Source organism: Elaeis guineensis, chromosome 10, assembly GCF_000442705.2.
Source record: "Elaeis guineensis isolate ETL-2024a chromosome 10, EG11, whole genome shotgun sequence".
In the NCBI taxonomy this organism is placed as follows: domain Eukaryota; kingdom Viridiplantae; phylum Streptophyta; class Magnoliopsida; order Arecales; family Arecaceae; genus Elaeis; species Elaeis guineensis.
In genome coordinates this window covers 78,025,981-78,050,233 of record NC_026002.2, presented here as the reverse complement: position 1 = coordinate 78,050,233, position 24,253 = coordinate 78,025,981, and the positions used below count along the sequence as shown (strand labels likewise).

The following is a 24,253-nucleotide window of genomic DNA, read 5'->3' as shown; positions in this document are numbered from 1 at the left end:
GGAAGAACAATGATATCCTTGGTAAGTGACAGACGGCATACAAAACTCTCTTAAAATATTTGGAGGTTGTTTCGATAGAATGTTGAAATCGATCTCCAATAACCTGATGTCTTTTGAGCGATAATGAATAGAAAAATTGCCACTTGTTCTTGAATTGAAATAAATTTTGAAGCTTTTATCTTACCTACTCGCTTTAACTCCTCGCAAAATTGGATAAAACATGATGGTTCCATTTGAAATAATTGATAGCATGTCATAGGATGACCATTTAATACTTCAACCATGCACTCATGTCCCGTTAACTTTGAAATTCTTTGTGGTCGAGGTGTTTTCTTACATAGTCTGCTATACTTTTCACTAGCATAAATAGTGACCGATTGCTCAATTTCATCATCAAAATCTGATAAAAATTCTTCTAAATCCATATCTCAATCTCTTCAAATTAAACCTATAAATAAATAAAATAGAACAAATAATTTATAATCATAAAAATAAATATAATGAGAATAATAGAAATTTATATTCTCATAAAAGATCATAACAAAAATATCTAATACATAAGATCCCAATAAATGTGTTCAAGATATTAGACATAAGACAATTAGACGAAGTCTCTAAAAATTTCACAACAAAAGATAATAAAAAAGATATTCTCAAACTAAAAAATTTGCATTCTCAAATATTGAGCACCCAATCCTTCTTTCTTTCTTCCGGTATGTGAAGGAACATACTTCTTTATAAACGATCATCATGTATATACTTGGTTGCTTTTGCATAAGACACTCCATCTATTCCTTCAAGCGCATTGAGTATATTCATGCAAGCAACAACATTCTCTTGATCTTGCCTAGATTAAGATCCAGAAATATCTCTACTTTCATTATTTGAAGTAAAAGATGTATTCATTCTTTTTTCCAACAACTCTATTTTCTTCTTAGAGTTCTCCCCTATTAGAGTCAAAGCATGAGCACCATTGCAAATTGAACTTGATCTCTTATTTTTCGACGACTAGTTCCAGAACTATTTGAAGTCTTAGCTTTCTTGCTTGCATGGGTATCTACTTCATCTTCATTTGAATTCTTAGATCCTTCATCGTTATTGTCTGATTCCTCAGTAATGGAGAGACTTTTGGTAGAAGCATGAGCATTAGCTCTAGTTGCAGTAGTATCACCATAAATGGTGCACAACTTATTATAATGTTTGCATCCTTTCTTCCTAAATCTTCTTGCTTGTTTATGCACCTATAATATAACAAAAAATTAATTAGATAGTAAACTAGCTAAACCTAATAGATTACATATAGTGAACATAGTATTAAATTAATGCACACCTCATACAACTTCTTTCACACTTCTTCAGTAGCTGTAACTTGAAAGGTTATTGGATTGTATCCAATTCCCGTTTCACTCAATAGCTTATTAAAATCCTTCTATCTACTCTGAAGTGAATTAAACTTATTCTTCAGTTAGTTATGTGTATAGTCTTTTCCAAATTTCTTTTTTAACTCCTCTTTAATAGTTTTCCATGCATTTTTAGAAAAAATGATTGTTTGTCTATTTTCTTTCTTAACTTCCTCTTCCATCAAACATATGAAAAATGATTCAATAGGTTTAGGCCAAACTCCTCCAGCTTCATCAACTTCAAGGACTTCATCATCATCAACATCAACTTCTTGGTTTACCGTTGCCATCTATCCAAATTATATATAAATACAAAATCAACCTATTGATAAGAAAACGAAGGAGAGCCATAGGTTGCTACATTTTTTAAGGAACACACATCATAAGAAAAAAGAAAATTGCAAAACAAACAAATGATTCAATCATGACCAATATATAGCCAAAATATAGTTGCAACATGAGTATTACATACATTTGAAAGAATTATAAAGCCCAAGGCAAAAAATACTAATAAACTGAATACCTACGGTATGACGGGAATATGCATTTCAAAATTTACCACAAGCACTTTGAACTCCCGCATGTTACTTGTTGGTCAACAAGAGAAAGCCCTCAGATTGAACTCAGGTGCCTCATGGAAAGAAAAGTTATATATGCAGAATGGCAATTTGCTTCTTACATTCTAAAGACAAGACACTACAGATTTAGGATCTTAGAAATCCCACATTCAATGAAGTTTCCGGGCACAATGATATAACCAATGACCAGAACAACATATAAATTACAAATGACAAGGTTAAAAAAAAAGAAATTAACTGACTGCCTACAGTTCCAGAAAAATATAGAGTCCAAAATTTATATGATCTACGAACTCATACATGTTACTAGTTGGTTGACAAGGAATGGCCTTGCAACCAAACTAAGATGATCGGCACAGTTTTAATAATGAAATAAAAACTTCAAAATAACCCCCATGATTGTCAGACACCTGAATTCCTAGATTATTGCCAAATACTAAGAATTTTTTTCACAACAACAAATCTCCAAAACAAGCCAAAACTTACAATCCATATGCTTCCTTAGTACCTTTTCTTTTAACCAAAGCATTTTCTGGGATTTTTGTATCATGGCAGTAAAATAATAAATAACTTTTTTCTACTCATTGCTGATCAATTTAGCAGGACGTTTTCACATAAAAACACAAACAGACAGGTGCATGCACCATGCTAATTGAATCTAGGAAGAAAGACAGCTTACAATTAAATTAGCGGAGCAAAGGAGTAAATCTTTGCCATATTTGGGCCATTCAAATGACCATCTATTTGTCTATGAGAGGTAAGTATAGGTAAATACATAGAAAGCTCCAAACATAAATACATGTCCCATAATTCTCTTCCATCAGGTTTTGAAAAAAGAGAAAAAATTGATATGTGATACACATGTCCCCATCACATCTGCATCCCATGAAACATAGAGATGCTTCAGGCATCCCAAGAACGGAATTTTCAGGGAGATTAAAAAACATGTTCTTCTTCTATGAAAATAGTTCGAGGCAAAACAGAGCCTCCAGTACTTTGTTTCTGAATGAAAAAAACGAGATTTGATTCCATAACCTTGAATTTGAAAAGCAGCGAATCAAGCTATAACCGATGCTTAAAGAAATATGAGGCTCTTAGAAGTATGCTTAAAAGCTTGTATTTCCGGTTACCATAACAAAGTCAGGCAAAACAAGAGAGGACGTAGGAGAAAAGAGTACCTGTGTTCGTTCCTTCTGATCCTATTCCAACCTGATCTGTGTTCCCCGAGAAGAGCGTGACCGAGAGAGAGAGAGAGAGTGTGTGTGCGTGTGTGGGGAGGGAGGAGAAAAGAGAGGTATTTGAGAGAAAGAAGAAAGAACGCTAAAAAAAAAAAAAAAAACTAAAAATCATTTTTTAGCGTTTAGGAACATGTTTTTTTTTTTTTAATGTTATATTAATTGAAAGACACTACTACTTATTATTTTTTTTAAAAAATAATAAACCAAAAACCTCAATGATACCACACACCACCTTACATATTTTTATCACATCTATTTTTCAAATCAATTCTTAATAATATTTTTTTAAAATATATAACTTTATTTTGTTTCTTTTCCATATTTATATTAAGTTGGATTGTCTAAATCAATCCAAAATCTTTCCTTTATACTAACATATATACGTAACAGTAGGAATTAATATGAGTGTATAAATTATGTATTGTAGATGAAAGCATGAGTTTTTTTTAAAAAAAGTAAAATCTAGTTAAAATATTTCTTGATTTGAAAATCATTATTTTTTAACATTATATACTGCAAACAGACTCCACTTGGGACTGTTAATAATGAATTTAAATTATGATTAAAAAATATTAATTTTTCTTTCATAAAAATCAAGATTTATCATTTTCTCGACATATATTCGATTAGAGGGAGTTGGATCTAGAATAATGAGTGTTGAGGGGAGTGGGGGATTTTAATTTCGCATCAGTTATGAGTCAGGAGTACATTATCTTATATAAGATTGAAATCCGTTCTTCTCTCAAGAAGTATTTTTTGGATCGAAAGTCCAGAGAGGTAAAATTGTACGGTCTGTGTGGTTAAAGCAGACAATATTTCTTGCGAGGTCGAGACCAATGGCTCTTTCACTTTCTACTATAACTCGAGGTCCTTTATCCACAACGATAGCTCAACAAGGGAGAAATAAGAATGCTTGGGTTTTTCAAAATTCAATCTCTAATTTTTTATAATATCCAAATATCATTCAAATTTTTGTTACGAAACAAAGGTGTTAGAAAATGATGATTCGGATCTCTGTTCCAATCCATTTCATTCCGGTTCTGGTTAGATTCTAGTCACGAGCCAAGCAGAGTTGGGATACATTTGGGGTCGCGTGGCCTGCCCCTTCTCTTGCCCCACGATGCACCAACATGTGGCCGGTCCGTCCTCCCACGAGGCCTCGTCGTTTCCCGACTCGTTATCTATCCAATCTCTCTCTCCCCTGTTCCCCTCAACGTTCTCCAGTCTTCCCTCTACAATCTCGCTATCGGGAACGGGCCCCCTCACCGCCCCCATTTCCATGGCGTCGTCTCTCCTCGAATCCGGATGGCTGGTACCAGTCTCTACTCTCCTACATTCCTTGATTCCACTTCACAAACCTTGGGGCTTGATTTGATACTGTACCCCTGTTGTATTTTAGAGTGTTAGCGTTTCTCTGTGTGTTCTTACGTGGCGGCTTACTTTTTGATCTTGGACTTCTGGAGTAATCACCAGGGTTGTGCAATGCTCGTTAGGAATCCTCTGATTCCAGCCGGCGCTAGTAGTTTCGATCTTGTTCCGTACAATCCTGCGTTCTTTTTGATTTCTGGACTAGCCATTAGGGTTATGAAATGCTTGTCAGGAATCTTTTGATTCCTGTAGGTGATCGTAGGTTCGATCTGGTTCAGTTAAAATTCTAGTTGATAATTTTGGGGGTTCTTCTTCTTTATTTGAAGGCTTGTATCTTCTTTTAAAAGTGTTGGGCTGATGGAGTGACTGATTCCTTGTGTACCGATACATTGAAACATTATATTATGAGCTATCCTCTCAGGGATCTCAGCAAATATGCCAGAAAATTTTGGTGATGCCTTTTAGACGAGCAATTATTGTGCCATCTATATCTGATATGTCTGTGTTGTTTTCAATCATATAGTTGTGCTTGTGACACTGTCATATGAGTTAATGTACCGCGAGGCCCTTCTAGTTTGGTAAATCAGGATTTTAGATATTCATGTTATGCAGGGCTGATCTCCTGAATTCATCTAAATATCTGGAATGGTTACCAAATTGAATTTTATTTGTAATCTTTTGATGTTCCAAACAAGTTTCATTCACCACTTACAAGGGTTCAGATGTGGCAGTAAGGTCTAGGAGCATGCTAGTCTTCTGGCAAATATTAAGAAATTTTATACGAACTGAAGGGACTTCATGACTAAGAGATACACCAGTCTGATATCCTAGGATTGCCTGCAGCATGCAGATGAACTTGTTTTCCACAACCCATCACCCACACGGGCCTCCCAACTGTGAGACACGACAATGCCGAGCACATATATAGGTGTGCCAACAAGCAAACTGCTTCACAATGACCTATGAAGTAGTCGTCTTACTTGGATCAAGTTATATCATGTATGGTGGATTCACTTTTTTCAACAATTTCATCAAGAATTTTCCTATCTGTTTGAGTTCCCATATTCTGTTCTTTTCATTGAATGCCAAGTGCTATTCATTTGGGTAATTTATTAATATTCCTTTTTTTGTGGTGCAGTATCTAATCACCAATTTCAGTGAATTTCAATTGGCCACTGTAGGCACTTTCATAATTCATGAAAGTGTCTTTTTCTTGTCTGGACTTCCATCTATTTATTTTGAGAGGTCAGGCCTTTTCAGCAAATACAAGATTCAGGTTTGCTTAGCTGAATTACCCAACGTAAATGTGGATAGTTGTCAAAAATACAATTTGATTTAAGAATTAGATTTATTTTCTCTAAATTAACTAGTTTTATCTGCATGGCTAGCTGCATGGTAACTTTTGATATGGAATTAATCTTTCCCTGTATTTGGTTCTCTTTGGAAAGAAGTTCTTAGTTCTTCTTAGTCTTCTTTTTTCTCATTTTAGAATTAATAACATGCCAATGCATTCTTTCCTTTTCTGAAAATTGAAAATAAATACTAGACAGTACCAGTTCTGTTGTCATCAAGTTGTCGTCTTTTGCTTTGACTAGGACCTTTAGCACTTGTGACAATTCATGGATGAAATGTTGTTTTTTACGGTTATTGGATATCATCTTGTTGATATCCTTTTCTGTTACTAGAAAACATCATTTTTGGAGAAAAGCATCTTATATTGCTCCCCATTTGTAGAATAAACCCCATACTGGAGGTAACATGGATTTATTCCTGCTTTCATAATAAATTCTGCATTATGGATCTCCTTGACCTATTTACCCCAAGTGTGTTATAAACCTTCCATTCCTTTAATCAGCTGCAATAGTTTCAGCTTGGAGACTTGGTGCTTGTTATGAGCCTGCACTTGAGTTATTGACATAGAGATTTATGGAGCTCTTTGTTACTGAATTTGGCTTCTCGAACCACACTGTTCATTTTCCATTCCATTTTTAGTTTTCTTGTTCTTCTTTTGTCTGATTATTTCAAATTTTCTGGCATACCATTCCACTGAAAGTTATGAGTGATGCAGCTGAGGTAGGAGATCCAAAATATCTTTAGAAGAAAACAAAAGACTTGAGATTGAATGTTGACTGAGGCTGAAAAGATGAGCACAATGTCTGTTGGCATAGGCCTTGTGCATATCTGAGATATTCAACCAAATATTTTTACCAACCAGAATCCAATCTAGTTAAAATTGTCATTTTACTCATTCTTTCTTAAGGGCATATTAATTTGTTTCAAGATATCACTTTAAAAGGCCTTAAACATCTAAAACCAAGCAATAGGGGTGCACATGGGTTGGGTTGGTTTGGTTCGATTTTAGAGGGTAACCTAGAACTGAGCCAATACCAATCGGTTCCCAAATTTTGGAACTAGAACTAAACTAATCGTTGTCATAGCCTATGCAACCAGACCCAATTAAGATCAGGTTTTTATGGTTCAGTTTTAGGGTTGTCAAACAGTTTTAAAGAAATCAGTAGTTAAATAATTTTTTTATTTAAAAAATAAATCAACAATGGAAACTAAATTGCAAACAGCAATATATAATATATTCCAAGGCATCTAAAGTAACAAAATAAAAATATCTATAAATCGAGAATATAATATGTCACACATTACCCTCACAATAAGCTGATACTTTAATTAGAAAGGCAATAGCAAACCAAAATCATTAGTGAAAACCCTATAAAAATAGCATCAGTAAGGTTGCTCCATCATGACCTGAAGGTCATGTGTTCGAAACATGAAAATAGCCTCTTTGTATGTGGGGGTAAGGCTAGGTATATCCCTCCCTCCCCAAACCTCACAATGGCAAGAACCTTACGTACTAGGGCATCCTTTTATATGATTAATATATTATCAATAATTTTTTGATATACATACACACATATGTGTATGTACAGGGATCTAGTCAGTTTGGGTCTTGGTTGTCCAACCCTCTAACTCAAATCCAAACAAATTTAATCGGTTTCCGAATACTGAAACCAGAACCGACGCAATCCTGTTTTGAACCTGAACCAAACCAATGTAAGATGTCCAATTTGGTTTGGTTTATGGGTTGATCCAAACCTGTATGCACCTGCATGTAGTAGCAAACTACATATGGAAAACCTAATTAGAATTTTCAGTGTTCAGTTAAGTAAACTACTTATATGACATCTAATTGAATGCTTTTGTTCATTTCCTTTTAGTAGCACTGGGATTCATGATGAAAATCTAAATATCATGGATTTTCATTTGACTGGCTTATAACTTTTAGTTATTAAAATTGTGATTATAGATATATATAAATTGTCTACTAGATGATGCACTTTCTTCTCTGATCATCCATGCAAGGCATATTTCACCATACCTGTCACAGTTACCAGAAGTTTGGTTGCATCAATCAACCCATATATAACTGGCATTTGGAAATTTTAAGATTTATAGGCCTTGCAGAAACCTTGATATCCATTTATTACATCAGACTCTGTTAAAAAAATAAAATCACACTTCAAAGGCACATATCCACTTTGTTCACCTTGCATTTGTAGCTTGTACTACGGTTGACATCCTCACTCCATCATAGGGCTTCTTAAACCATGGTATCAAAAGCATTTTTAAAGTTCTTGTTCCTCTACGTATGCATTAACATTAAACCAATGCTTTTCTTCCAGGGATATATGTGCTCTGATGTTTTGGTTGTGAACAGTTGGCATTTTCTTATTCAAAGATATGCTTTCTTTAATCACAATCTAATTTTGATGGTTGTTATATTGGATATGCGACTAAATCACTGACTACTGCTCAGTATTGTGATTGGTGTGCTTTATACACAGAGCAGTCTGTGGTCTGAAAAGCATGAATCTTAGCTTAGCTTTATCTTTTCTAACATGCTGATCATACATGTGCTTATTGCAACTTGAGCTGTATCAGAATGTATCTATACATTATTAGTACTACTGGGTATTACACAGCTTTTGAGGATTGAGCTTCTAATTTTCGACACACAATCATCTCTTTCTTCTTTTGCATCAGTTTCTAGCTATAGATTATAGGCAATTTTCATTTCAATCAGCATCATGTTAAGTTTTTTAATGATGAATTATTTCTTTGCTTGGGTGACATATCTCAAAGAATGATATAAAATGTCTCATTTTGCAGAAGAAAAATAACACTCTAGATGCGCAGGAGAAATGCATTTTGCGACTAATCCTGTACCATGTCTGTGTGAACTTACCAGTTATGATCCTTTCCTATCCCACTTTCAGATACATGGGCCTGAAAAGCAGTCTTCCATTGCCACCCTGGTATTCACAGATTTCCCTAGACTTCAAGCTTTGAGACTGAGTTGTTCCTTATTGAGCTTCGTATGCTTTTTTGCAAATTCTCAAGCAATTTCTAATAAAATCAACCCAAAAGCATTTGTGGAATTCATGAAGTTCTGATTATATGCCTATATATGTGAATGGATCTCGAAGTTATAAGATCAAAAGGCAACATAGTTAGATGGAACATGACTTGTCAATTATGATTTATCATTGCATGCTATATTTGAAGTGATTGTTAATAATCTTTATTTTCTGTAGGAGTGTTGTCCTCTCTCAGATACTCTTCTACTTCATCCTGGAGGATTTTGTGTTCTACTGGGGGCACAGGTTACTGCATACAAAATGGCTGTACAAGCATGTTCACAGTGTTCATCATGAGTAGGTATCATTCTTCCCATATATTGATCTTTCAGTGCTTCTTTTCTTTTATGGGATGAATTATGTGCAGATATGCGACACCATTTGGATTTACTTCTGAGTACGCCCATCCTGCTGAAATTTTATTCCTTGGCTTTGCTACCATTATTGGTCCTGCTCTCACTGGTCCTCACCTATTTACCCTCTGGTTATGGATGGTATTGAGAGTCTTAGAGACAGTTGAAGCTCATAGTGGGTATCACTTCCCATGGAGCCCCTCAAAGTTCTTACCATTGTATGGAGGGTGAGTAACAGACTTCACTGATCACAGGAGTCTCTAGGGTTGTATGGTGTTCATCACTTTGACACATGATGGTTTCTTTTTCAGTGCGGAATTTCATGACTACCACCATCGTGTGCTTTATACCAAGTCTGGGAACTACTCATCGACTTTCATCTACATGGACTGGTGAGGGTTTTTTATTTTTTAATAAAATAAATATAAATGCTAAATGATTATAAGAAACATTTTCAGTAGCCATTAAAACTTGCACTGCAAATAATGCATGATAAGACTATACAACAAAGTGCCTATTTGTGGGCTCTTGGCCCTGCCCGGTTGGGGATTTGTCAATGAGGATGGGCTGCCCCCATTGCATAGCCAAGTTAAGCCTGTGGGCTTAACTATCTCGAAAGAAGGGGTGACTTGGGAGAAGAAGGAGAAGAAGATCATGATTGCGATACTAAATATTAAAAATATAATCTTTTTAAGAAGATCGGACATGATCAATGTGCAGTAGCCAGATTTTTTTCAAATTTCTTTTAGCCTCTATTTTCCAGATTTATTGAGTATAATTGATGCAAGTCTCTAATTCCTAGATAAGAATAGGGCCTAGTGTTGGAACTCATGATCTGTTTCTTTGATGATTAAACCATACTAAAAAGATGAGTTATATAGGATCTGGAAAAGCAATTTGCAAGGTATGTATTAACCCGAGTGTTTTAGATCCTAAACCTGCTGCTACCGGCTAGAAGACCTTAGTAAAATACATCAATGAGAACTCTTTGGAAGTTGGTCATTCTGGGAAAAGAGAGTGCAAGGTATGTATTAACCATAGCGTCTCAAATCCTAAATCTTCTGTTTTTCTATTTTTTATTTTTTATTTTTATTTTTTAAACCTTAGTAGTATACATCAGTGAGAACTCTTTGGAGTGTCATCTTTCAGGTAAAAGAGAGTGCAAGCTATGTGTAAACACCAGTTTTTCAAATCCTAATCTTTTGTTTTTTTTCCTTTTCTTGAAGACCTTAGTAATATACATCAGCAAGAACTCTTTGGAGTGTTGGTCTTGATCCACAGATAAGTTATCTGTCAGTTATCAAGTGTTAGTGTATATATATGTCCAGATAGGGAAGCTTAGGAGTTAGAAGATCGCTAGGGTTTTCAAGTGTTAGTGTGTGTGTGTGTGTGTGTGTGTGTGTGTGGGTGGGTGTGGGTTCGGATAGCGGGTACCTGAGGGGTGAAAGTCCTAAACCCATTCGGGTTTCAATGTTCAATCCGAAACCCATCCCAGACCCTATAGGGTATGCTAAACGGATCCTATTAGGGTTTGGGACGGGTTGGGTATCCGGAAATATCTGCCCGACTGCCATCCCTATGGATAACAGAATTATCTGTCAGATTTCTTTGGAGTCTCATTTTTTAGTCCTTGCACTGCAGGCCTTTGTATGAATAAAGCATGATTTCATTTTTTAGGTCGGTCAATGATGATATTTCTTTAAATTAGGACTCATTAAAAATTTGAAACATATGGACTAAAAATGAGTCAAAATTAGATTTCTTTTAGGGTCGAGAAACCTGTATAGTGCATATTTGATAGTTCTTTTGGCAACGCCATTGCATCATGATATGATAACTAATTTCAACAATGCTAATTCAGAATTAAATAACTATCTAGAACATGTATTTTCCTCCAGAACTACATTATTGAAGCTACTCAAAAGAATGACTTAATAAGCATGCTTTTGTAGCTCCTCTTGAATGTTTTTTAGTTCCTTATAATGCTAGTCAGCCATTTATTCTAGGTTGATGTCATACTCTCTCGTGCTGCTTATGATTTACCATGGAACTCACGGATAAGATATTGCAAGGAGCAGTCTATGTCTTTATTATTATGGTGTTAGCAGGAGTGGTGCATTGTTCGATTTTTAAAAGATCACGTTGACTATATTTTCTTTGCAAATTCAATCTATCAATACTTTGCATCCTGTAGTCCAAGGGTAGCCAAGTAGTGCCCCGTTGAGTTGCAAGACACCTGCATCCATAAGTAGGGGTGCAAATGAGTCGGGTCGGACCGGGTCATGAGTAACGTTGATCCGACCCAGTTTCTTAATCAGGTTTGAATATTGGATCCAAACCTAGCCCAATAGAAGATTGGGTTGGGTCCATGATTAAATTTTTTGACCCAATGGGTCATTCGGGTCGGATCCATGTATAGTCTGGCCCTGATCCATGAAATTAGAGTTCAGTTCAGGTCCGGATTCGAATGCAGATCGGTTTGGATCCGGGTTATAAGAAAGAATAATAAAAAAATTGTGTAAGTAATAATATGGGGTTCACTCATCCATCCAAACTTCTTTATGTATTCTAACTCATACTTGATCCAAACTAATGATCATCAAGAAAATTCATTGCAAACCTATGGATCCACATACTGATCTTAATGTGTTTATCTTGTAATAAAAAGAAGACATGGAACAGTGAGAAACTTCACATTGGAAAACTCCAACGATGCTACAAACCTGGACAACATAATTGCCATACTGATCTTGGGCCAACATGCAAACAGATTGCAAAATTTCATCCATCACAATTTGTTGAGTTTTAGGATCATCACAGTGCTCTAATACCCTCTGAGTTAGGAAAGCAAAATTGTTAAAGTCCATGAAGCACCGACTAATATACACATTTAAGTATCAATGCAAGCAAGTATAAGAAAGCTCATAAAACATTTTCTATACATGTATCACACAAAAACCATATGGATGAGCTGATAAAGTCACGACTTGATCATAGAAGGTAGAGATGATAAATTGAATGGCATCGTGAAGGACACACTCAATACATTTTTGAATAACATGGTTTCCATTTTTGATCACGCACACAATGCATAATGTGGCCATCAAGCTCTGTAACCATTTTTGTTTTCTGGTCCAAATCAACTTCTATTCCCTGCAGCAATAGTATGTACATAGAGTTGACTTGCACCCACAAGAATTACACTCAGCCATCTATTTGAGAGACAGACTTGGGAGTTAGGATGGGTTTGGGTTCAGGTGAGTTCGGGTCTAGTATTGGATTCGGGTCAGGTCGAGTCGGATAATTTATCTCAAAATCCAAATTAATCCAAAAGTCTCCATGGATTGAGTCGGGTCAGGTCGGATCTAAATTTAGTGAATCCAGATCCAATCCAAGAAATGAAATGGGTCCAATTTTAGAACCCGACCCAGCTCCACGGGTCCTTTAAAACGGTTCGGGTCGGGTCCATATGAGTCAGATCGGATCGGGTCACGGGTCAACCCACCCAATTTGCAGCCTTACCTACAAGGAAATGAATGGGTGAACCTGATGGAGGAAGGGGTCAGACTTTTGAATGAGCAGGTACAGGAGCCTGCCATTTAATGGGTGAAAATTTAATAGGAGAAACTATCAATGTTAATATGGTGTTTCGTGACCAAGTATGCACTAGTCAATGATGCTATTGGTTCTTTTATGTCATGTTGCCTCTGCAAGTTTATTGTGAATGTGTGTATCATGAAATTTTTATCATATGGAAGTAAACTCTGCTAATTTGAATTCTCAAAGTTTACCTGGGTAGACAGATCTATCCTACTAATGCATTTCTGGTGTCTCCTGGATCTCACTCTGCAAGCTTTTTTATGTGGAAACATTTTGGTGACTGTCACACTAATTTTTTGGGTTTCTGGAATATCCAGCTCATACCTGTCATCCTGCTGGAGAATCAAGTTTCCACTGTTTTTGAGAAAGCAGTTAATTTGAACAAGAGTACTAACAAACTCTATTACAATGAATCATTTTGTTTATCCATTAGGAAGTATTCTTCCAAGTACAATTAAATGAAACTGATGTTCCTGATCATTGCATATGCACTTTGCCAATGTCATATTACATATGTAGAACATTCCGAGTGCTGCCACATCTAATGAGACACTGGAAGAAATTCCTTGTCTTATATTCAGAGAACATGGTTCACATTCACACGGCATGTCATATTAAATCCAACATCTTTTCAGTTATTCTGATTCTCATTTCTTAATAAACCTGATCTATGATATGTGCTTGAGAAGCTAGCATCTCGGATTTGTTTTCTGGGAACCAGCATGCTCCATTTGCAGGATTCTGATTCTTATAATCACTCATTATGATTAATACAACTTTTATTTATTTTCTATAAGGTTATTCGGTACAGATAAAGGCTATCGAAAGCTGAAGTCCCTTGAGGAGGAAGGCAAACAATTATAAGTTGCATGAGGTATGCATGTCCTTCCTAGCCTCTGCACTGGCCCTGAGAGAATCTGCAGATGCTTGTAACTGTCTTCTAGCACATTTGAATGGCACAAGGATGAGCACAAAATTGTAAGGTGGAAAGCAAAACCCTCATGGAGATTATGCTGTAACTGTTCATATGCTGTTACCACCTTAAGGAATGGAAGCTTCTGATGGAATTGATGAAGGAATGTAGCAACTCTTTTTTATAAGTGATGTTTTTTTTTTTGAAGGAAAATTTTTGTCGGTGATGTTATCTGAGTTGTTTCTTGGTTTGCTTGAGAACCTGAGCAAATATTGCTGTTCCTGAAGCAGCATTAGATAACTGATATTTCAAAAATCTTGCTTATTCTAAACTGCTTAGAAATAACTGTGAAAATGCTGGTCAGCATTCGTATATGTGGAGAACTGGCTATTATGTTAACGGCCATCTGATGAATGTGCCAAGAAGGTGTTATAGATGGCATGGGGATTTGCTAGAACTTTTTCAAATACCTCTAGCATGTGAAGTCTTATAAATCTGTTCTCATATGGTTCAACGTTTCCCTTTGTTTTTTTTTGGTAGAGCTGATAGACTTTATTTATGATGTATCAAAAAGTTACAGAGCCAAAAATACAGCTCAGGTTGCAAGTTACATTTATATGTACAAAGGTAAGATACAGAAGATACAGTAAGATGGCCAAAAGGGAACGCTTGAGGACGTAGCAGTCATTAGCAGCACATTGCTTGGGTAATGTGAATGAAGTGGAGGGGTGAAGGGCAGATATCCAGGTAAGTCTCTGAAGTAGGTGACAATAACAGAAGAGATAACAGATACAGCTTCCACAAGAAAATGAAGTGTGAAGAAATATACAGTACAAATTTATCATGATTTGCCATTAAAAGGTATTTGTTGATGAAGGCAACATACAGCAGTAATACCCTTGGTAGTGAAAGAAGCATGTAACAGTAGTATTGTAGTAGAATCCTTCAGGAGAGATAATCATGGCTGATTTCAAAAGAAGGCTCTGAACAACCACCCTCGCAAGTTGAATGAAGGTGATTAGTATTTCTGTGGTCCACAAGATAGATATCTCCTGCCAAACCTTTACCAATATGAAAGGCTCATATATAGCAGCATAGATGTGTAAATGTAGAGAATTTAAAAGGTTCCATAATTGAGATACAACAATACATGGATCCTTCCCATCAATTAAATTTAAGTTGTGAAACATCATTTGGGATATATAATTCATAGCAATTTAAAGCCTCAAAGATAAGTAAATCGTTGCCTGTTCCCATTAATACCCACTTGCAGTGAAATATCATTTGGGATGAAATAATAACTATAGCAGGGTCCATGTAACTAGCAAAAATTATGTGATAAATGTCTCATTTGTAATATATACCAAACACTACTTGGAACTACGTTTGAATTGAAGTAATTATAATGGACCAATGCCTGATGCATAATGGATATTTGAGGTATGGGCTAGCTTTCATCAGTAACAAAAATATAAGGAACATCATTTGGGAGATAAGTGAAGTGCCAATCAAAATTCCATAGCATACTAGAAGAGGAAATTAAAATACAGACACAGATCCCATCAATTAGAACATCTGAGACCTTACCTCTTGTTGTGCTCCTATTAGGTCTTCCAGCTGACTTAGCTGCATTTTATCTTTGTTCAGCTAGATAGCTAGATATCTAAATGGATGGTATTTTATGGAGCTACAAGATAAGGCATCACATATTTTCTGGTTGATTATAATGGACGTGCTTCCTCCCCTGCCCTGGTGCTGAAAATTGGATTGTCGTCCAAGTAGCCGACATTGATTGTGATTTTGCGCACTGATATTCATAATGTTATCACCCATGGATGTTATCAACCATATCTTATGTTTTGGTCTCAGATCGTATCAATTAGCATCTAGAAATTGACTTTGTCGCGTAGCATCAAAATTGTTCCATGTTAGGTGACGGGAAAGAAATTTGATATTTCCATCATGCAGGAGCAAAATATGCTTTGAACAGCTAAAAATTCTCCGGTTGCCCTAAATGTCACTCAACCGTTCTCTAAATTGTCTTCAATAAACGAATTAATGCAACAAATGTTCCATTATTCATATATACTCATAAATAGTCTTTTATTTATAAAATTTTGGTCACAACTTAATCAAGAGAGATCATGCAGTACATATCTCAAAGCATATGCTTGTACCAGTTACCACTCATTCTCGTTGGCACTTGAAATAATTGTTTTCAAATAAATAGCACATACACAAGGATCATAATAATCTTACATTTATGTGATTTTGATAAATACATTTTATTACTGATCTGGCAGGACAATTGCACTTTTTCTAGCGGAAACATCAAGAAATGTCAGATAATTTTTTCTCAGGGTCTAAGTAATCCCAGGATGATCATCCCTGAACTTAAACAAGGCAGGCGATACATTATTGAATGATTGTTTCATATTTACCGAACACATTTAAAATACACTAAATAAATTTACCAAACACCTGATACATCCTTTTTAATGTCAGATACGTAAAGTCTATATAACCAACCCATCTGACACTTGGATCAAAGAGAAGATTTGCCAGGAAAGCGATATTGTTTGTTTTGCCACACAAAAACAGAAATCAGCCATTTCTTGCAAAATCCATGATTAAGTAACTATATTTTAATGAATAATAGTTATTTCATTTTTTAATCATATTTTAGACAATTTTATAAACTTTACACCCAGACAAATTGCCCCAGTTGTTGAACCCGTGACCAGTCTCCTTTCTATGCAAAAAAAAAAAAGAAAAACTCGAAGAAATTGGATTTCACTCCATTAGCCAACCCCATAAAACAGGGCGCTACCTATTCTTCTCCTCCACCTCTGAGGTCTCTTGATATTCATCTTTCCTTTTGTCTCTCTTTTCATCTCCCCATGGATTCCTCAACTTTCAAATCAATCCGGTGGAACCAATAATAACATCTAAAACAGCACCAAAAAAAAAAAAAACAAAACAAAAAATCTAAAATACTCGCATTCTTCGCCCATACCGATGGCCACCGTCTAGTACGAGTTCCTCCTCCTGAGATCGATCACGACGACGCTGATATTATCCGCGCTCTGCCTCGCCAGCGCCAGCTTCGTCAGCAGCATCGCCGCGTTGGAGCAGGCCTTATCCTCCATATACCTCCCCTCCTCAGCCGCAGCCGCCGCCGGTGCGGCGCTCCGCAGGCACATCCGGGCGATGTCGCACGCTGTCTCGTTGTTGACCACGTCCCACAGCCCGTCGCTCGCCAGGATCAGGCACTCGTCCCCCTCCTCCCTAAGCGTCACGCTCACCTCCGGTTCCGATATCACGTACGGCTTCAGGTAGCTATCCCCTGTATACCATGTAGCAAAGGATATGGTATCGGCAAGCAAGTGATGAAAAAGTATATGGCGCAGGACTAGCTAGGGACTGACCGATGGCTCGCGACATGGCGAGCACCCCGAGAACCCTCGCCCCCTCCCAGTAGATCACCCGCCCGCCCGCCACCTGGATCCGCTCCAGCTCGTCCGGTCGATCCGGCTGCGGAAAAAACCGTCAATCCACCGCACAACTCGATGCCAGATCCGATCCGGAAGGCACCAAAGGTTCAGGAGAAACGAGATGCTGCTGCGATTACCTTGTGGTCGGAGGAGAGGGGGATCGGGACGCCGTTGCGGCAGAGGACGGCGCGTGAGTCGCCGCAGTTGGCGACCACGATGCGGGTGGGTTCCACGATGGCCACAACCGCGGTGGACCCCACGTGGTCGCACCTGGGGGTCTGCAGCTCGCACCGGCAGCTGGGCGGCTCCCGCGGGCCGCCGCCGCACCACGCCACCGCCTCCGCGTCCATCCTTGCGAAGCTCCGCTCCATCACCTCCCTCCACTCCTCCACCGGTGGAGGACCCGATCGCATCTTCTCTGTCTCCTCTGCTACTATCTCGTGCATCCGATCTTTGCACGACGCCGCCACCTAAAAACGGCAAGGAACGGAAACGTCACACACAGAGAGAGAGAGAGAGAGAGAGAGAGAGAGAGAGAGAGAGAGAGAGAAAGAGAGAGAGAGGGGTATCTTACGTGCGAGCATCCGTGGCCGTCGTAGACACCAAAGAAATGGTTTCTATCGTAAAGATCACAGCGCCGGAGGAAATCGGGGCGCATGGATACGGCGTCTTCCATTTCTCTCCTCCGGCCGCGAACGGTGGTCATCCCGTATCTCGGGCACAGATCGGATGGGCCCGATCCCACGGCAACATACCTCGGGCCCAGATCGGACGGTACCGATCCCACCGCTTTCGCCTGTGGAGCCTCCGGTCCGGAGCTCGCGTCCGCGTCTGAACTCAACGTGTTCTCGGTTCGGTTACGGCGGTCCGATCGCTCCTCCACGGCGCCCTCGTCGAGATCCTTCCGCAAAGCCTTCGGCGAGGAGGAGCAGTGCAGTCTCCGCCTCTTGCGGCTCAGCTCCTCGTCCACCAGCGCCACCTCCTCCGAGCTGGCGATGAACTTGAACCGCCGGATCTCCATCCTTCGCCGCCTCGCGGCCCGGGACCTCGGCTCGCAGGCGGCGTCGGCGACGGCCATCGCCTCTGTTTCACAGCAAATCTCCGCCATCCCAAATCTCCGAGATCCTATAAACCCTATCAACAAATAAATCTTTTCCCTTCTCACGCCTTCGCCTTCTATTATTCTTCGTGAAAAGAATGACAAAAGAAATATGGTGGGGGGAGGGGGGGGTGGGGGGGGTGCGTGGTTGGTGTGGAGAGAGAGAGGCGCCTTCGAGGGCCGTCTTCGTTTTTTCCAGTAACTGAAAGGGCATCCTTCTTATCAAAAAAAAAAAAAAGGCATCCACCGGGCAGCTGCCTGTCACCGTCACGGGCAGCGCTCGAGAGGCACATTTGGGGTGACGTTGTGCTTAGTCGCATCTCTGCCGTCCATCTTGCTGATTCCTCTCCTCTCTCTTCTCTGTTTCACAACGCGTGGACCGGCCAAAAGGACACGTATACTTCTGTCTCGCCTTCGCTGACACGTATGTTCCCCCCGGTTAATGGCAGGATTAAGTTAATCCACTATTCCATCATCGACCTAATCGAGATTATTGGTTAATAAAGGCTGTTATTTTGGACTGTGATTAGCTCTCCGCTGATACCGACACCCGCCTCACGAGATTCCTTTCTGGCGCGGGGATTATTTTAATAGTGATATCTAGATACATAAATATATATCCAGAGCCTGAGGGACGGAGGACGTTGACACGTGTGAGGGGCGGTCGACATCGGCGACGCTTGCGGAATATTGAGCAGGCAGGGCAGCTGCGTTCGGGTGACACGTAGTCGTTGCTGGCGTGTCCTCGAGTCGGATTGTTTTGCTTGCCAAAGAGGCCACGTTTTCAGTTGCAACCTCTTTTCTATACTTTATTTTCGTAATAATTTATTCTCTCTTTGTACCTCAAAAAACCAATAATTTATTTTCTCTATCCTCATGATGGTTCTTTTTATCTTTTAAATACTTGTTATTTTGATAAGGTAAGTTATGTATTTTTTTTTTTAATGTAAAATTTTTCCTTGTCAATGCAATTTAGTAATTTTAGAAAAAGATGAGCAAGTATCTTGCCGGTGCTTTATTGAGAACCTGATCAATTTGCTAGGCTAATGTATCATATACTTAAATCTGATCGAGAAGCTTATCAATGCCATAGAAAAAGCATCAAGATTTAACGTGATAAAAATTATATTTGTTGTAGTTGATTTTTGGATTGTTGGTGTTGATAATCTTCATTGATCTGCAAAACATCAACAAATTAGAGAATTCATTGAAGCTAGCTCAAACTAAACCCTTTGATGTTTGAACCAGAGAAAGAGAGAGATTTTGGTGGTGTAGGAAAGAAAGGAAATCTGATAGTAGAATTGGAGGGTTGAAAGTTTTCTATCTTTCATGTGAAGGTTTTGGATTAATTTATATCCATAAAATTTGGAGTCCTTTAAGGGTTGCTTTCCAACTATCTGAGATTATATCGTAACCAATTGAGGGTAACCACGAAAGGATGTGCTGTAATTTGTCAGGATCGTACTATAACCATAAAAAAGCATGCTACAACCATCTCAAGTTATTATTATGAGCTTTAGCTCTTGGCATAATAAAAGGAGCATGTTTTTGTATGAAGGGTTAAAGTCATTGCCTAAGATAAAAGGCCTTGATTTGGCTTGAGATGTTTACTGAGCTGAATAATTATCTAATTGAGTTGAAGATTCTATTCGCGCATTAGGCGATGTGTAATCTCGAAGGTTAGCTGCTTTTGGTTTGCTTGGCTTGGCTTTTGATTCACTTGACTTCATTTATAGATTGCTCGAAATTAACTTGCCCTAATTATCAAGGAGTTGCAAAGTGTACTCTAGCTATCATGTGACTATGAACTTGATGAATCCGATTGTGCCATATCATCAACTTATTTCTGGCATAGAAGATCTATTTTGACTATTTGCTGGACAAACTATACTTATATGCAAGACGTAGCTAGGAGGAGATTATGTTATCTTTCTTTGATCCATCAAAGCATACATGTAAGGCTTCGAGGGGGTGGGAATTGGTGAAATACAAGGGATGATGTGGTCCAATACATTGGGCCAATAATATGTTGCTATGTGCACCATTCTAGCCATCTTAGCGAAAGAAAAATATTTCAATAATTGGTCTAATTATTACTTGGACTAGGTCCAAATGGACCATGCTAAATCCCACAGTGGGTAACATGCCCCATTACCCCTTGTATTTTACCAATTCCCGATTGTACATTATCTACCATGCATATGCTCTGAGATTTGCCCTGATCCACTTGGATTCGATCCGTTCAATAATTTCCCAACTAAGTGCCACTTATGTCTATCCTCTTGGTAAAATATCTCTATCCTCTTTTGAACTCTTAGCTTGTGACTTCCACTTCTCGAGTGTCTCTCCTTTCTCCACTTGATCACAAGTGCTACTTTGCCCACTTAATTCCTCCTCGATCTCCAGCTGATGGCAGCCAGGCCCTCAAGGTCCAAATCTTTGCCCCTACATGTTCCACATCAACCCCCTCAATGGTGTCTCCACTCTGCTCTCCTTTGCCATCCAAGTCATTCTTCACCCCCATCCCCTCCCCACTCTCTCCTCTCGCACCCCTTTACAATTGCTTCCTCATTAAAAAAAGCCTCCCTCTTTGCCTCCTTTGATGACTTTAATGCCACCCACACCACCCACCTCAAGTTCACCATATTGGCCCCTTCCTCCTCCATGATGCCACCATTCACTATCTATCACATCTTGAATCCAGCATCTGAGTTGGCCATGCGACGGTTACACACTTTCTGGGTAAGACCCTAAAGAATATGTAAGATCTTAAAATTTATTATAATCTCAAAATTTTATGAATATTATTGATCTCAATTCATAATAAATATTTTATATTAATAAATATTAAACTTTATATAATTTATAAAACTTGATCATCTAATTGATATTGATGATGCTTTACCTAATTAATCTTTTTAAATCGAGATCTGAACCTTAGCCAAGTATCAGCATTCAGTAACTTTAAATAAGAAAAAAAAGGAGGGGATTTGTGAGCTTTACAGCCCAATAAAATCTTCACACATCCATATCAGTATAATAATATAATTATTATCCGAAAAGATAGCAATCGAAGAAGGAGGATGAATTGGATTCTTTAAAAATTTTAACTAAATCTAAAATCTAAACAATAATATGTTTCAATTATGCTATTTTAAGTGATTGTAGAGTCTATGCAATTATATTACAATAGAATTAAGATAATAAAAATAAAGTAAAAATATAAAATAAGAACTAGAAACAAGCACATAAAATGTAATATAAAGATAAAAATTTTATAGTAGTTTGGTATAACTCCACACCTATATCCACTTTGCAAGCTCTTCTTGAAAATTTTACTATAATCAACCTGATTACAATGTATTTCTTTTACCTAAGCTTATAAATAAATCTAGTTAATTTTTTGATATTACCAATCAAAATCGTACATCGATTATTTTTCAGATTCATAATCAATTCAATTGATTTTACGAACTCATTAACTAAAATTTATAATATCCAATTTCGGCTTAGATGGGCCTAAACCTAAAGTTTCTTTCCTCTAAAGAAATTTATAAAGAAAATAAGATACAAGATACAAAAGTTTCAACACAAAAGAAAAATAAAAAATAAACTCTTTTGAAGCTCAGAGAAATTGTTATTGGATTGCTCAAATGATGCTTCAACTTCTCTTCTTAATGTTTGAGAAGATGTGAAAGATAATGTAAAAGTTTGCTCTTGAATGTCCACTGAATTTTATGAACAAATCTATTTCTTTTCTTCCTTTTCAATGATATTCAATGATGGTCTTATAAAATGGGGTGTTTTTCTCTTTAATTTCATTTAATCTCTCTTCTCAAATATTTCTCTAGGTCTTAATAGGCTTGAGAATAGTTGAAGAATGAGTTTTAACTATTGAAAGGACTGAATTAGTCATTATAGATAAAAACTTGCTATTAGAAGTAAATTTACATAGTTTTGAAAATTCTGTAGAACTAGTCATTGAGCTTCGAGTTGATTTGGATAGGATTCTAGTTGACTCTAGCTATTTATGAGTCTACTCAAGCCTTCTATCTTTTTTGAGAACTTTAGCTTAGATATTCGAATCGACTCGAGTTGCCACTTAGACTTTTGTGAGTCCAATCGAATTTTTTGATGTTGAAAAATTATTTTGTCTCTTTTTTTCTAAAGTCAAATCGGATGGAATTTGAGTTGACTCAAATATGTGTTGGTTGAAATTTTAGCATACCAGAACCTTCTTTTCTTTTATTTTTTTTACTTGAGTCTACTCAAATAAAATTTGAGTCAATTCGGATATGTGCCATCTGAAATTTTTTGAATATTTTTCGATATGAATGATTTTTTGATTTCAACTTTTGAGAATCTCTTTCACCTTAATTTTTATGATCTTTCACAACATGTAGGCTTCCAAAAACTTCTTATTGAAATTTTATTTGGGTATTTAGAGCCATTCTTTTAACATTTTAGAATTCTCCTAAAATATTAACTTTATAAAATCATTAGTTCTATTATATACTCAAATATTTTATTATCCATCAAAATCAATCTCTGAGATCAACAATCTCTCTCTTTTTGATGATGATAAAACTTTAAGTATATGCACAATAAAAACGTAATGTGCTTCAATTAATTTACCAACATAGTTATGAAGTGATAAACTAAGCATATGTAAGTATATACTTCATGAATGCTTTAATAGTTATATCATAAACTCAAATATGTGTGTGTGTGTGTGTGTATATATATGTATGCTCATTTTATGTGATTGTTTTAAGCAAGCGAATAACGATCTCAAGCATAATAAATCATATGATCAACTCAGGTATTTCAAGCATATACTCAACACAACATACTCTCTCCCTTTTTGACAATATCAAAAGTATAAGGAGAGATTAAAAAAAATATCATCAAAATTAATTCAGTGTTTAAATTTAGATTTTTTTTTTAGCTTGTGACACTATCTCCCCTTTTGGATCACTTCTCCACTTCTATTTATGAACAATATAAACTCAATAATACTTCTCCTCTTTCTCAAGAATATAGATTGAAAAATATTTGTCTTCTTTTGAATAATATAGATTTAAAAGCACATTTCTTTTTTTTTGAATAAAGTAGATGCATCAAATAAATTTCTAAATTTAGTTATAAAATTACTTTCGACTTTAAAGATCTAAGAGAGATGGGGCTTTTCAAAACTAATGATTTTGAATAGATCATTCAAAGCAAGGCATAAGATGTACTTAGTTTTTCAAGAAATCATTTCTTTCTTTTCTTAAGTAGTATCAATCAATTTGAAGCATAAAGATATCAATCTTATAATTTGTCTTAAGATATAATGTCAAAGATATATTTATACAAAATAGATTTGAGATAATGTATTCTTTTTTTTTTGCCAAAGAAACAAAAATAGAATACAAGGCAATAATGGTCTATTTGATACTAATTATTTTAGTTTTTGATCGAAAAAGATAAATCAATTAAATTCAGATTAAATTATTTTAATAAATTATTTTAAATTGATACCAATAGATCATATAAAATAAATTATAGAAAGATTTTTTGTTTAAATTTAGATCTTTATTTTCCTAAAAAATGTCAATCAATTAAGTTTAGAAAGGATATGAAATACTTGAATTTGTCTCAAATTTTATCAAAAATATAGCTATACAAAATCAAATTTGAGATAGAATATTATTCACTTTTTGCCAAAAGATAAATCAATAAAATACAAGGCAAATTGTAAGATGTTTGGTACTAATTATATGTAGCTTTAAAATAAA

The 24,253-nt window shown here is 36.7% G+C and overlaps 2 protein-coding genes across 5 annotated transcripts; one reads left to right on the top strand and one right to left on the bottom strand.

The window, feature by feature from the left end:
• Positions 1–4,314: 4,314 nt before the first annotated feature.
• On the top strand, positions 4,315–14,318 carry LOC105052184 (very-long-chain aldehyde decarbonylase GL1-11). Of its 4 annotated transcripts, XM_019853157.3 has the most exons (8): positions 4,390–4,528; positions 5,428–5,583; positions 5,723–5,860; positions 8,767–8,912; positions 9,192–9,311; positions 9,382–9,594; positions 9,679–9,759; positions 13,765–14,303. In XM_019853157.3, exons 4-8 carry the CDS (start codon positions 8,848–8,850, stop codon positions 13,829–13,831), a joined length of 546 nt encoding a protein of 181 aa, XP_019708716.1. In that variant the 5' UTR covers positions 4,390–4,528; positions 5,428–5,583; positions 5,723–5,860; positions 8,767–8,847; the 3' UTR covers positions 13,832–14,303. The 4 variants fall into 4 exon arrangements, with proteins under 4 accessions (XP_010931225.1, XP_010931226.2, XP_019708716.1 ...); XM_010932923.2 differs by lacking the exon at positions 5,428–5,583 and having other exon boundaries at positions 4,315–4,528; positions 13,765–14,308; XM_073244236.1 differs by lacking the exon at positions 4,390–4,528 and having other exon boundaries at positions 5,422–5,583.
• Positions 14,319–16,510: 2,192 nt separating this feature from the next.
• Positions 16,511–18,608, bottom strand: LOC105052185 (probable protein phosphatase 2C 68). Its single transcript, XM_010932925.4, has 4 exons — positions 17,949–18,608; positions 17,512–17,844; positions 17,309–17,414; positions 16,511–17,226 (listed from the first exon to the last, which is right to left on the bottom strand). Exons 1-4 carry the CDS (start codon positions 18,480–18,482, stop codon positions 16,910–16,912), a joined length of 1,290 nt encoding a protein of 429 aa, XP_010931227.1. The 5' UTR covers positions 18,483–18,608; the 3' UTR covers positions 16,511–16,909.
• Positions 18,609–24,253: the final 5,645 nt, after the last annotated feature.

What these genes read in the sequence shown, in the direction of transcription:
- LOC105052184 (XM_010932923.2), top strand. Translation starts at nt 4,337, where the DNA reads ATGCACCAACATGTGGCCGGTCCGTCCTCCCACGAGGCCTCGTCGTTT. An exon ending in TCCTCGAATCCGGATGGCTG is followed by an intron (nt 4,529 to 5,722) that starts GTACCAGTCTCT and finishes TTTGTGGTGCAG; the next exon opens with TATCTAATCACCAATTTCAG. An exon ending in TTCTTACCATTGTATGGAGG is followed by an intron (nt 9,595 to 9,678) that starts GTGAGTAACAGA and finishes TTTCTTTTTCAG; the next exon opens with TGCGGAATTTCATGACTACC.
- LOC105052185 (XM_010932925.4), bottom strand. Translation starts at nt 18,482, where the DNA reads ATGGCGGAGATTTGCTGTGAAACAGAGGCGATGGCCGTCGCCGACGCC. An exon ending in ACGGCCACGGATGCTCGCAC is followed by an intron (nt 17,845 to 17,948) that starts GTAAGATACCCC and finishes TGCCGTTTTTAG; the next exon opens with GTGGCGGCGTCGTGCAAAGA. An exon ending in CCCTCTCCTCCGACCACAAG is followed by an intron (nt 17,415 to 17,511) that starts GTAATCGCAGCA and finishes TTTTTTCCGCAG; the next exon opens with CCGGATCGACCGGACGAGCT.